Here is a 15,163-nt window from a genome sequence, read left to right as displayed (position 1 = left end):
CATGTACATTGTTATTGTCCTGTTCGTCAGTGTTGAGCTGCTGTAACACAGTCTGTATCAAATGCTGTACAAAGTGCTGTAGAAATAAATGTGACCTGAGCTGAAATTCACAGAAATATGGAATTCATATATTGTGTGAATGATTTCATATCATAACTGCTGGTAAACGAGATACCAAAACAGATGCTGCAGCATGTAGATCTTTCTAAGAAGATGCTTACACTGAACTCCATCAATTATTCAATAGATTGTGTGTCACGTAAACATGTTCCGTCTTCTGTACTTCACTGAATGTCACGTCACATTCGCTCTTGTGTTGTCTGATGACTTTCATCATATCAGTCACTTCAGCTCTACATGATGGACCCGTCAGATGAACAGTGAGGAGTTCAAAGAGCATTACAGCTTTTACATGACAGACATATGCAGATCTCAGAAGGTTATCAGTGAATTGGTTGAAAGAGCTCATCATTCAGCAGTGTTACAGTGGTTATCTTGTGCCATCGGTGCAATGATCAGCACTGCAGGTCTCTTAATGAAGTATGCTGACAGCTGATGCATATGTTATCAATTAGGTTACATTGTTGTGCATTGTCTCTGATGGCAAACCTATGTTGAATTTTATTTATTTATGTATTTATTTATTTATTTTTTGCATTCCGTTCTAACTTTCTGACCTGTTTTTTTTATGTGAGAATTTAATTGCACTGGAGCTACATGAACTGACCACAAAATATGAACATTTGCCCTTTATTAAACTTCATTTCAGTGATATTCAAGTGAACTGTTCATAGACATCAAGCACATTTTCATATCTGTCCATTACATGTGCTTTGTGTGACCTAAAGCATTATTCTGGAGTGTTATTCTGTAATATTATGTCAGAACTATTTCTTTTCTTTTTTTAATCATAATGCCTTAATTCTAACTATTCATTGAGGCTGTTTGACTCCACTCTATGTTCTACATGTGACACATGAATCTGTAGGAGAATGTGATTGACAAGTGACACAAACAGGCTGTTGAATAACGCACAGCTGTTTATTGACTGTATTTATCACAGCTTATCAGATGTGGTTGAGAAAGGCCGTCGTTAAAGCCATCCGGTCATTATCTTTTGTGTTTTTGAGCTCTCTGTGACTTGAGGTTGAGCATTAGAGGGTCTTTAACCAAAACAAGCACAAGTCTTCAGATAAGTGCGTCACGTACTCTTCTAGTCCGGTTCTACATGTGTTGCTTTGTTTGTTTTCATCTTCTGACAGGTCACACCACGTCTCATTCCTGCACATACACCTGCATAATAGTCTAATAATGGGAATCTGGTGTGCGGAATAAAGGCCAAATTGATTTTTTAAAATTACAATACAGTCATGCATGAAATAGTGTCAAATGTCCTCATGCATCTCAAAACAAAAGTTTGTTCAAAGTTTTCTGGTTCATAATAATGTTCGCATACATTTGCACATGGAACTTTTTTTGGAAACATTTAAACTGGATGTTCACTTAACATTTAAAAAAAAATGTTACAATTGTTCCAGAAATCCAAAAGTAACGTCCTTTAATGTTTGCGAAATGTTACAAAGAAACGTTCCCTTAACATTTGCATAACCAAGAATTTTTTTAAAACGTTTAAAAAAATGGACGCCAGTGATATTTTTTTATAACTGAAACATTAGAAAAACTTACTGTGACATAAATTAATTTCTGATGATATTTGGGAGGAACTTTCTTTATATATATAATCTGAAACTGATTTATTGGAATTTCTTGTATTTGACTGTTTCACATACAAAGAGTCCAGAGCAGAATACACACAGTCAGTTCACTTTATCTGAAGGGTTTAAATGTTCTTCTGATAAGGAAAATCTGAACACTCATTTAGAAACAGTAATGACAGACATCGTGTTAAATGCATGCAAACACAAGCATTGTGTTCTTGTAACATGATGTCGATGCGCATATTTGAATAATTAATCAGGCGATCGTGTTAAATGAGTTTAATCGCTGTGCAGCTGAGAAAGAGTCCAGACGAGCCTCCAGATCACCGACCAATCAGCGCCGGAGCCGCAGCGGCGCATGACGTCATCGTGTGATGCTGCAGGTTCAACTGTTGCATCACACCGCAGCGGGTCAAAGGTCAGGTTAGGTTCGCCCCGATCGAGTGTTTCCCCAAAAGAACAGTGGAATGATTCAATTATTAACTGGAGTTACGACGCGTGTTGGGCGAATTAATCATTCACTCTGTGTGTGTGTGTGTGTGTGTCTTTGTTCCCTCCTCCTGAGCTCTGTCTTGTATATATAAGACTAAGTGTCCCCACCATGAGCAGAACACTGATGACCCTCCTCATCCTCACTGACTGATGAAGAGCTGCTGAATCAACTCTCTTCTATTACACTAAAGGTAAAACGTGTGTTGTTTTCTGTCTGCTGATATTATAGTGGTTATGAATATTAATATTATTGCTGTACTGTATCGAATATTTATATTTCATGTTTAGAATTATATTTTGTAGCGTGTGTGAATACAGTGTTTTTCATAGTAGAATCACACCATGAAGCTGATCTTGTGTTTGTTGTTGCTGTAGGCTCCCGTGTGGCCCCTCGACTCCTCTGTGTCTTTACCGCGGTAAACGCTCCATCAGCACCATGCCTCCTCAGCTGCAGTCTCAGAACCAGCCCAGCACTCGCGTCCTGCAGGGAGATCTGGCGTCTCTGAGCGCGTCCCTGCGGGAGTTCATCGAGAACAGCGTGAACCTGTGTCAGCCGGACGCCCTGCACATCTGCGACGGCTCCGACGAGGAGAACCGCTCCATCCTGCGTCTCCTGGAGGAGCAGGGAGTCATCAAGAGACTCAGCAAATACAACAACTGGTACGATCACTCTCACATCACTGCGTTACAGCTCATCCTGATTCACACAACACAGCAGAAACACAAATCACAAATATCCTCTATAAACATGACAGTAAAGATCAATTACACTGTTGCTCAGTGGATGATGTGGAAACTCGTTTCCAACTCAGGATTAAAAAATAGCTTTTAATCTCACAATTCTGACTTTTCTCACAGTTTAGAGATGTAAAGTCAGTTGTGGGATAAAAGCTCAGTTCGGAGAAAAAAATGCATGCATGACGTAAACTCAGAATTATGAGGAATGTGTAAAATATATAAAATGCTTTTTTAACATTGTATCTTTTATAGAAACAAGCTTGTATAGAAGAAAGCAGCTTTGTGTTACCAAAAGAAAATAACATAAAAAATGTGACCCTGGAGCACAAAACCAGTCTTAAGTATCACGGGTATATTTGTAGCAATAGCCAGCAATACATTGTGTGAGCCAAAATGATTGATTTTTCTTTTATGTCAAAAATCATTAGGATATTAAGTAAAGATCATCATTTTTTTTATTAGTAATATGCATTGCTAAGAACTTTATTTGGACAGATTTAAAGGTGATTTTCTCAATATTTTGATTTTTTTGCATCCTCACATTCCAGATATTCAAATAGTTGTATCTCGACCAAATATTTTTCTATCTTAACAAAGCCATACATCAATGAAAGGCTTTGTTCAGCTTTCCAATATCCACATGATGTGTAAATCTTAATTTAAAAAAAAAATGACACTTATGACTGGTTTTATGGTCCAGGGTCACAAATGTTTAATTTAAACAGTGTTTCTGAGCTCTCTTTGGTGCTGGGCCACATTATATTTTGGTATAGTTCTGAACAGGCTATTGTATAATTACCTTTATAACTCTCACAGTCTGGAGTTATTCATATGTAATAGAGCTGCTTCATCCTTGACAAACAATAGAAGACATTTGTTGGATTGTAGGAAAAAAATCTCATCCACCACAGTCTTGCTGTTAGGATACCGTTGCAGGTGATTCAGTGTATGAATGAACTGTCCGACTGAATCAAGTTGAATTGATTCCAAACTGTTTCAGACCTTTTTGCAACTCTGTTTGATCTATTAGTCGTCACTTTTTTAAAAATTGAGATTTATACATTATCTGAAAGCTGAATAAATAAGCTTTCCAAGGATGTATGATTTGTTAAAATAGGACAATATTTGAAAGTCTGGAATCTGAGGGTGCAAAAAAATAAAAATACTGAGAAAATAAATCGCCTTTAAAGTTGTCCAAATGAGGTTCTCAGCAATGCATATTACTAATTAAGTTTTGATATATTTACTGTAAGAAATGTACAAAATATCTTCATGGAACATGATCTTGACTTAATATCCTAATGATTTTTGGCATAAAAGAAAAATCGATCATTTTAACCCATACAATGTGTTGTTGGTTATTGCTACAAATATACCTGTGCTCCAGGGTCACATATATAATCAGGAACAATTAACCTCTTTATTATACAGTAATCTCCAGTGTCAGACAGTGATTATTTACTGATAATACTTCACTGGAGCATTGCACTCTTTCATTGGATCTCCTGCATTAGTGAAAAGGATTTAAATATCCGTGTCTATAGGTTCTTGTGAATGTTTGATATTCAGGTTGAGTAATGAGCGAGCAGCATGTCTGTGAGGGTCAGATGTGTTTGCTGTGCATTAACCGGTGTCTGGTGTTCGCAGCTGGCTGGCGCGTACAGACCCACGGGATGTGGCTCGTGTGGAGAGTAAGACGGTGATTGTGACACCAGAGCGGAGAGACACGGTTCCCTCTCCACAAAACGGTGGCGTCAGTCAGCTCGGACGCTGGATGTCCCCAGAGGAATGGGACAAAGCCATGAACCTGCGCTTCCCGGGATGCATGAAAGGTAGAGGAGCACCAGACGGTCAGCCAGCAGTGATTCTGTATCCTAACATGATGTTAAGAGCCCCGTGTGTGTGTGTGTGCAGGTCGTGTGATGTACGTGATCCCGTTCAGCATGGGTCCCGTGGGCTCTCCGCTCTCCAAGACTGGTGTGGAGCTGACCGACTCTCCGTATGTGGTGGCCAGCATGAGGATCATGACCCGCATGGGCAAAGCTGTGCTGAACGCATTGGGGAACGGAGAGTTCGTGAAGTGCCTGCACTCCGTCGGCTGCCCGCTGCCGCTCAAGAGTACGAGCTCATCGTTCACCTGTCTGAGTCTCATCAGTGTCTAGAGTAGAAACTGACTGTCACGTTCTCTGTTTAGAGCCGCTGGTGAACAACTGGCCGTGTAACCCGGATCTCACCCTCATCGCTCACATCCCCGACCAGAGGAAGATCGTGTCGTTCGGCAGCGGATACGGCGGAAACTCGCTGCTGGGAAAGAAGTGCTTCGCTCTCCGTATCGCGTCCCGCATCGCTAAAGAGGAGGGCTGGCTGGCAGAACACATGCTGGTCAGTCAGAAACAAGCTGTGTCATCCTGACATCTAGAAATAAACTCAACCCAGACCAGCACTAACCACATCCAGATGGAGCGTTAACACAGCTCAAGTCTGGATTTTATACACTCAAAAAGAAATAAATATACACTTAAATAAATTAAAATAAAAATGTAAATATGTTTTTTAAAATATATTTAAATACATTTAAATAAAATAAGAATACTATACTACTAATAAAGGATATACCAGTTTGCAGTATTAAGCAGCATTGCATGCTTTTTCATACAGCTAAAAAAAAAAAAACTGGAAAGTTTTGCACAAGTTAAAAATCTACTATTACAAGACAAGGTGAATGGGACCATGCAAAGCAAAATAATAATATTAATGAATTGTTTGCAAATGGAAAATATAATAATATTAAATCTAAACATATTATTTGTATTTATTTCTAAATGCCATTTTTGTCTGAAAATTCAGTGCATCCCTAAAAAAAATATATATGTATACATAGTTTGACAGATGCAGTCAGATGCATCTGCCAAATGCATCAATATAAATTAAATGAATTAAAATTGAATGCAAAAAAGAATTAGGAGGTAAATGTCTGCAGATGCACAATTGCTTTAACACTAAATAGCATGAGAATAATTAACTGATTAATGAATGAAGATTGACTCATACATTTAATTCTCCTGTTGACACTCTTTCCTCCCAAATAAATAACATAAATGTGTGTTTCTGTAGATTCTGGGCATCACTAATCCGGCGGGACAGAAGAAATATTTCGCGGCGGCGTTCCCGAGCGCCTGCGGAAAGACCAACCTGGCCATGATGAACCCGTCGCTGCCGGGTTGGAAGGTGGAGTGTGTCGGAGACGACATCGCCTGGATGAAGTTTGACAAAGAAGGTACAGATAAAACATAAATTATGAATTATGAACTGCTGAGATGTTCTTGCTCACTCATTGACATTCTCTGTTGTGTTTGAAGGCAATCTCAGAGCCATCAACCCAGAGAACGGTTTCTTCGGTGTGGCGCCGGGAACCTCCACCAAGACCAACCCGAACGCCATGGCCACCATCCAGCAGAACACCATCTTCACCAACGTGGCCGAGACCAGCGACGGCGGCGTTTACTGGGAGGGCATGGATGAGGATCTGCCGGACGGCGTGACGCTGACGTCCTGGAAGAACCGGCCGTGGACGCCGGAGGACGGTAGGTCTCGGTCTCATTGCTTCTTCATATCTCATCGTGGTCTCGTCCCGCTCCTCACGTTCCCCGTGCGTCTCCTCCAGGTGAACCGTGCGCTCATCCCAACTCACGCTTCTGCACGCCGGCCGCTCAGTGTCCCATCATCGACCCGCAGTGGGAGTCTCCCGAAGGCGTCCCCATCGAGGCGGTGATCTTCGGCGGTCGGCGGCCCCAGGGCGTCCCGTTGGTGTACGAGGCCTTCGACTGGGCTCACGGAGTGTTTGTGGGAGCCGCGATGAGATCTGAAGCCACGGCGGCCGCTGAACACAAAGGTGAGATCAACAGTTGCTTCATGAGTAAAATCCCATTCATTTTCTCCATAGGGTTTTAATTGACTACTGTGAGCTCAGAGTTTGTTAATCAAGCTGTTTGTTCACATTATTTCAATGATTTTTAAAATGATTGTGTGAAACAAAAACAGAATTTGTGGCGAAAAACTACAGTACCCATGATGCTCTGCAGAAAATTCACCAATCAGAGTATAAAAATGAAGGAATCATGATGAAAGAACATAATCCTAATATACATATATATATATATATAGAGAGAGAGAGAGAGAGAGAGAGAGCAATAGACTTATTACAAAACTCATATAAATATATAAAAAATACATTGCTTCTATAGATATATAAAAATGTAAAATATTGTTTATATATACATTTTTTAAAAATATTTTTTTTATACACTAAACTTAAAAATATTGTTTTTGTAGCATGTTACATTATAAATATGCATGCATATATATATATATATATATATAGTGATGTTGCAATAAATATAAAACTTAAAATATATTATTTATAATATATAAATATTAATATAGTAATATTGTTTATGAAAGAATATATTTAAATAAAAATATTTTGAAAAATTCACATATGCATATTTCTGCAATAAACTTATTACAAAACTTAAAGTAAATTGTTCCTGTAGATGCAATCAATGACTTTAAATGAGTAGTTTTATATTTCTCTGTTGTTTTCATTGTTGCAAATAGTCTTGTATCTTTGTCTTGTCTTACAGTTTTTTTTCTAAATATTTTTGTACTTCAAATCAATGTTTAGTTCACGGCTTATAACACTTTAATTAAGACTGTTTTAAAAATCCCTATGGGAAAAATAAATGGAAAAATGAAAGAGAGTGTTTGGCACTAATGCACACTGGTATGTGTGGTCATGTTGGAGCAAATAAATGACACTGCTGAAATGTTAAAGCAGTTTTGTGTTTGTTTTCAGGGAAAGTGATCATGCACGACCCGTTCGCCATGCGTCCGTTCTTCGGCTATAACTTCGGTCAGTATCTGTCTCACTGGTTGAGTATGGAGCAGCGTCCCGACGCCAAACTGCCCAAGATCTTCCACGTCAACTGGTTCCGCAAGAGCTCGTCCGGCCGCTTCCTGTGGCCCGGATACGGCGAGAACGTCCGCGTGCTGGAGTGGATGTTCGGCAGGATCGACGGCGAGGCCGGCGCGACGCCCACCGCGGTCGGGTACGTCCCCTCCGCCGCCGCCCTGAACCTCCGCGGCCTGCCGGCAGACCTGGCCCTCCGCGAGCTCTTCGGCATCTCAGCTGACTTCTGGACGCGGGAGGTGGAGGACATCAGAGCGTACTTCCGGCGCGAGGTGAACGACGACCTGCCCACAGAGATGGAGAGACAGCTGGAGCTGCTGGAGCAGAGAGTCAGACAGCTGTGAGAAACACTCCAGACCACACACGGGGCTCAGCGTGGACACTTCAGAGTTTAAAATCTATCCATCAGACAGAAGAACTGATATTTTAGAGATTTTGAGATGTTTTTAGCCTGTTTTTTTGTGATCAGAGGCTGTTTTGAGCCCATAAATTGACATCTGACAGAAAATCTGATGACATCTATGATACTGAAGATGTAAGGAAGGAAATTAAAGGAGTGTTTGTTATTTAACCCGATAAATTATTGATGCTAAATGTCCACATTCACATTCATATTCAGCTGGAGACTTTATAGCCAATAACTTTAAACAGTTTGACTGTTTCATTTTTATGTCTTAAATTATTTTTGTATTTCTGTGACTTTTGATGTCAGTCTTCCAAGATATTAATAAAGTTATTTAAACGTATGTCCAGTGTTTGTGTTTTTGTCTACTCACAGTATTACAGATAATTATTCACATTTAATTACTTAGAGTTATGTGTGAAATAACTATTGGCTTTTGACAGATTAATGACAAAAATGTTTACAAATATTAATCTGAATTCCACAGATGATGTAGAAAAGGCAATTGGGCCAAATGTAAGAAAATTCCCCAGCTCAAATTTTTGATTTTGCTAATATATTTTCTGAAGAAAGATAGACATGTATAGTGATGAAAGCAAAAATATTAAATGTCATGGATGAATATTTGCTGAGTAATCCACTATTTTGCAGAGGGAGGTCAAAATGGCAGTTTTCACCTGAGATTCGGAGTCAAGTTACAGGGGGGTAAAAATGACTTCAGAAAGACAGCAGCATCATAATCTTATTTTTACACAGAGATTAGTAGTTCTATTAGTAAAATCTGTTGACTTTATCAATCTTTGTTGCATTATGTGCCAATGGTGACCATTCAGAAATGGGAAAACAGCACTTATCAAGTTTTTCCTCAAAGTTTGAATGCGTGTAACTCAAGAAGTATTAAAGATATCGCAATATGATTTTAGATTGTAGTTCTTCATAAACTTTTCTTTTTGAATGTTCATTTTCAAGGCCCTACATCATTTAGTCCCAGAGATACAGGGATCTCAATGAGGCTCCATTGTCAGATTGTTGTATGTTACCCATTTTCAGTGGTTGAAAACTAAACGTTGGTCACTTTGTATGTAGCCGAGGCTTATTGTATTTAAAGAACAATGTCTGAATAAGAAATAATGTTACTTAATTTTGGTTAATTTCAACAAGACTAGTAATCAAAATGTATTTAACAGTCAAGACATTTGCAGTGGAAAACAAACAAAAATGCTTTCCATATTCTAGTTTTTGAAAGGGTTAAGGTTAAATTTTCTTGACTTGGTGTTAATAAGTCTTAAACTTACCTTCATAAACCCTGCAAAGCACAGGTGAAGCAAACACGAGGAGAATCAGTGACAGAAACACCAGCAGCTGATCTTCATCAGTCATCAGATGCTGTTTTCTCTTGAAAATTCTTTATTGTCAAATGTGTGTTGAATGTAGGAATTTAACCATTCAATGTGAGTTTATCTGAGAATATTCCTAAATGAGGAAATCCATTCAGTGATTGGTCCATGTGTATTTCGTCATCCAAAATCCCATTTGTGGCACAAGTGTTGTGAATCATCTCTAAGACTGACACTTAAGACTTAGTGCTACACTTTGCTTAAATTACGACTGAGATGCTTGATAACTAACTTTTAAGCACAGCTTTGAGACAAGATTTTGTTGTAGAGGCTTGATAAATTCGGGCCCAGAACTGAGAGACAGATCACTCATGCTGGAATATAAGGAGGTGATCAGAAATAAATGATATGAACATGTTTAAGTCCAGCATGAATGGGGCATTGAGGAGACGGGAATAATGAACAATATTATAGAACGATGAAGCTGTGACACGTCACTCTCCCATACAGCAGGTCAGGATGATTCATCAAACCAGAACATCATCCAATCAGAGCGTCCCTGACTGAAGGACACGCCCCCACAGGCCACATATATCAGTCAAACTCTTTCATTCACAACTTAGACAGTGACTGAGATTCACTGAGAGCAGATCAGCACAAAATAACATTACAAATGAAGAGATGAAAATGAACCCCACAGAAACGTTAGGTATTGTGATGCATCAATGTAAAATTGTCATAAGAAAACTGATAATAAAAGCATATTTAAGAACAATAAACTGTTGAATGAGCCGTAAATGAGGACTAAACTGTCTGCATTTAGTGTTCTGCAGGTTTAATATGGTATTTCAGCTTTCTGTCAGTCAGATCAGCTGCAGTGAACAAAGCTGCTTTTCTCATGATCAAACTTCTTATGCACAGAAACTCTGCTTGTCATTAATTCATATTTACATTTACATGCATTTAACGGATGCTTTTGTCCAAATCAATGAAGTGGAACAAAAGCAAAGAGCCAACAATATTTATCATATAAAATGTTAGGTTTATTAGACAGCTAAATTAGGAAACAACCTTTTTACTGAGATTAACTGCAAGATCAATCTATTTATTTATTCACTTGTTTGTTTGTTTGAAGTACTAATTTGTTACTGTGAGAAACTTTAGTGCAAACCTTACTCAAACAGCCAACAATGTTACAATGGAAGCAACATGAGTAAATCTCTTAAAAAAAAAAAAAAAAAAAAAAAAATATATATATATATATATATATATATTATTGATAATTATTAGGGAGACTAACTACTGCTTTTGGTGAAGTTATTGCTGCAGTGGCAGAACAGTATACATAAGTATGATGCATGTTATTTTGCACATAAATCATAAATCTTTTTAGCAGATTCATTATTTTAAATGAATATAATGTACTAAAATTCATTTTAAACAAGAGTTTTTGTGTCTGTATGGGAGGCTCCCGAGGGCCCGTACTGTTCATCTTAACGCAGCGATAACGAGTCCAGACGAGGTGAAGCTCGGTGTCCGTCAGGTGACGTTCAGTGACACTGAAGTTCATTCACGCTGACGTTTGTCACACACTTGCATAACGTTCAGCGGTTCAGTCATATTTGCTCGTGTGAGCGATAGAGCTGGATGTGACGAGCTGATCACCCGTTTCTCAACAGTAGAAACACACACTTCAAAGCTGAGCGTTATCTGTGCGTAGCAGAGCATGCTGGGTAACTGGGGCACACTCACAGGCCTGAGCCTCATATTACGTCAGTACGAGCCGCTGACGCTCCATTTGTGCTGCTGCCAATACCAGACTTTCTAGGGAAGCAGAAACTTGTTGGACGGCGTCCATGATGGAGAAACTAGAGCAAAGAGCAGCAGGATCTGAGTCAGGAGTTCCTTCCTTCCTTCCTTCATTTATTAATTATACAACAGCTGCTGGAACTCTGTTCGGCACTGCTTTAAAATAAGAAAAATGATAGAAAATCATATGAAGTGATCAAACATTTAACAGCCAGTCAGTGAAATTTCATCTTATTTCTTCTGCAGAATTCACAAATGAAGCTCTAAAATGTGACCCTGGACCACAAAACAAGTCTTAAGTCACTGGGGTATATTTGCAGCAATAGCCAAAAATACATTGTATGGGTCAAAATTATTGATTTTTCTTTTATGGCAAAAATCATTAGGAAATTAAATAAAGATCATGTTCCATGAAGATATTTTGTAAAATTCCTACTGTGAATGTATGAAAACTTACTTTTTTTAATTAGTCATATACATTGCTAAGAACATTACTAGAAGAACTTTAAAGGTGATTTTCTCAATATTTTGATTTGTTCGCACCCTCAGAATCCTGATTTTTAAATAGTTGTATCTCGGCCAAATATTGTCCTATCCTAACAAACCATGCATCAATGGAAAGCTTATTTATTATATAATTCTCAATTTTGAAAAAATGACCCTTATGACTGGTTTTGTGATCCAGTGTCACAAATGTGAAAAATCTTTCTGTCTGCAGCTTCAGTGACTTTCTGATTTTAACAATGAGAACCTTCTGCACTCAAGAAATACTTGGGACTAAACTGAACATTTATGTAGTCCTATTTGAACTGCATTTAACATTTCCGTTCATTTGGATGACACAGTTTTAACATGAACGAACTAATAAACTTAATGTGATCATATTTGTCAGTCAGAGGTGAATCAAACAGTTCAGATTGCTGTAATATGACTAATAAAAGTTTTTCGTTTAGTTTTGACTAACATTTTTTAAAATGTTACTTCTTGTTTCAGAACATTCAAAAGTAACATTCTCATGTCTGCAGAATGAAACAATGTAATTTTCCCTTAACATCTGTATAACCATCTGGTCATTTTGAACATTCAGAGAACATTCAGTAATAATAACCTTTTCATAACTTAAATGTCAAAATGTTTTTGTTAGCTGGCTAGCCTTATTTTACCATGTTCATACTTATTATGTGAATGAATGTTACTGTTTTTGCAATTATCAAGTTCATGCTGTTCCTAAGCAATTTGAATCAAAGCATTTTGAAAATATAATTATGTAAATAAAGTAAAATAGATGGAATTAATACTTTTTTGAGTGCAGAAATCTGAGCTGTTTCATGCAGGCATGACTGACAAATACGACCAGATGAAGTTTATCAGTCTGTTGATGTTAAAACTGTGTAACGTGAATGTAAGTTAGAGATGCACGAGTAATGTTTGAGTATTCTGTGAGTGTGTTTTGATCTGTTTGTTCTGTGATATGGTGATGTTGTCTTGAGGTGTAGCTCTTGTTTATCTGTCACAGAAGAACAGGTTGAGTCTCTGTGACGGAGATCAAGACGAAGCCCTTCAGGAACAACAACATGTTTTTCAGCTCTTATCACTGTGAGCTGTGCGTTCAGCAGCTGTTTGGACATTAACTCAGCAGCAGCAGAAACGAACACGCTGTTCCTCTCGCTTTTCCATAATTCAGGACACATCCGTCTTATCGCACCAATAACTGTTTAACACACATTTCAACACTCCAGGTGAGGTTTATGAGTCCAAACTACTGAATGAAACTCAGCTGAAGGACCTGATCTGGTTTTAGTCGGTTGATCAGAACAAACTCCTGCAGTTCATTATATGAACCGAAGAAAAGAGTTCAAACGTCTCGTCTTCAGTCATGCTAACAAAAGTATGTTATACATTAAGGGGAATGCTCCATTTTTTTCTTTTGCAGACATTATGGGAATGCTACTTTAGCAGCTTTTAGATGAACATTAAACAAAATATTTCAGTAAAACATTCCATAAATCGTCGGCGCCAAAACCCTTGTGATTAGTCCGCCGACATATAGCACAACTATGTTCGCGGCGACCCGAGTTCGAATCCCGTCTCGAGGTCCTTTGCCGATTAAAGGCAAAGGTGAACCATCCCTCTAAAACTCAGATAACATTGAATGAACATTCTTGAACATGCTTGCTCACAACATTGAACATTGCCAGAATGATAGCTGGGTTCTTTGAAAAACTACAGACTTCATTTAGAGCTGGAATGAAGGATGAAGTTCATGTGTTAAAACAAGAGACTTCTACTGCTGAACATGTGTTTTGAGTCTCTTTTGAGCACATGTGTATTAGTCCATCATGATTCAGCACATTCACACTGATGAAGATGATGAAGATGTTGAAGAGTGTGTGTGTTAGTAATAGTTAGCAGATGCACATTTACGGCTGACGCTGGACTGACCCGAGCTGAAGCCTGTTGCTCAAGCGCTGATAGAGAAACTCTTTCATTAACCAGCCTGAACCAGATACGTCTGGATCACTAGAGCAGAGCTTAACCTGCTAAACCAGCACAAACCGTGACCATCAGCTGCACTTGAGTACATACTGTGACAATTCTCAACTTATAAACTGAGAGTATATTTATAAGTAACTACAAACAAGTAAAGCGTTGAATTAAATGTGAAACTGTGAAGACTGAAACAGTATTTTCTTGTAGAAGATTTGGGTTAATTAGCCTTTAAGAATATATTTATTTCTTTTACCCTGTATTTGTCAGTGATTCAGCAATCGTGGTTAAATATTATTATCATATTAAAATATTTATAGTTAAAACATTTCAATCATACCCTATTGAGAAGACTAAATAATTTCTAGTTAATTCTGATCATTTTATCGATTAAGAATCATTACTAATCAGTCAGAACAGCCTCAGCTGATCAATGAATCAACCGTAACTAATGGAATAAAGTCAAGAGAGAATCTCACAGGAATCAGTGCACTTTATTTCATATCAACACAACACTAATAAAGACTATTTATTATCTGTTCATTTCTACATTTGTATTACATATTGACATATTAATTACATTTTAAACTTTACATTTCTTAATTATTTATTTTTATATTTTTGAAATTATTAAATAACTTTCTCACCTTTGTCATTTGTTTTGCCATTATATGTAAAAATTAAGTGCTTTAAATTGAAACTGAATTAAATGAATCAAGTAAATGCTCTTACACAAGATTGTTTCAGATTCATCAGTAAATCCATTTATATTTATATAAACTATGCCGTGCGCTAAACAGTCTCACTGAACAAGACATTAGCAGCGATTCATCATGATGACCACAGACAAACATCCAGTGTCCTGGTCTGGTCTGAGTGTGATTCTTGTCTGTAAAATAATAACAGATGGCACAGGCCATGGCTACTGATTATTATTGTATTTTACGTGTCTTTCATGCTAAAATGTTCAAGTCATTATCAGAAATACTGAAGACAAGCTTCGAGCAGAAGCAGTGATTCCTGCTGAATCAGACTCTCATCACCACATTGATATTTGAGTGATTTACAGGAGAGTCTGGAGGCAAAATCTGCCTTAAAAACCTGTGAAAGTGAATTCAGGATCATCATTCCTGACACAATCCTGACATCTGCTGGACAAACCATGAACATCACTCCTTTCTGATCTGATGTCTTATAGCGCCACCTGGTG

The 15,163-nt window shown here is 38.0% G+C and overlaps 1 protein-coding gene across 1 annotated transcript; it reads left to right on the top strand.

Annotated features, from left to right (window-relative positions):
- The first annotated feature begins 2,242 nt into the window (after window positions 1–2,242).
- pck1 (phosphoenolpyruvate carboxykinase 1 (soluble)) lies at window positions 2,243–8,663 on the top strand. Its single transcript, XM_051112471.1, has 9 exons — window positions 2,243–2,401; window positions 2,586–2,870; window positions 4,596–4,780; window positions 4,863–5,066; window positions 5,143–5,330; window positions 6,063–6,225; window positions 6,308–6,532; window positions 6,613–6,840; window positions 7,804–8,663. The coding sequence occupies exons 2-9, from the start codon at window positions 2,647–2,649 to the stop codon at window positions 8,259–8,261; spliced, it is 1,875 nt and encodes a 624-aa protein (XP_050968428.1). The 5' UTR covers window positions 2,243–2,401; window positions 2,586–2,646; the 3' UTR covers window positions 8,262–8,663.
- The last annotated feature ends 6,500 nt before the right edge of the window (window positions 8,664–15,163 follow it).

This window comes from Labeo rohita, chromosome 6, assembly GCF_022985175.1.
Source record: "Labeo rohita strain BAU-BD-2019 chromosome 6, IGBB_LRoh.1.0, whole genome shotgun sequence".
Lineage (NCBI taxonomy): Eukaryota > Metazoa > Chordata > Actinopteri > Cypriniformes > Cyprinidae > Labeo > Labeo rohita.
The sequence above is the reverse complement of the archived record's forward strand: the minus strand, read 5'-3'. Positions and strand labels throughout refer to the sequence as shown.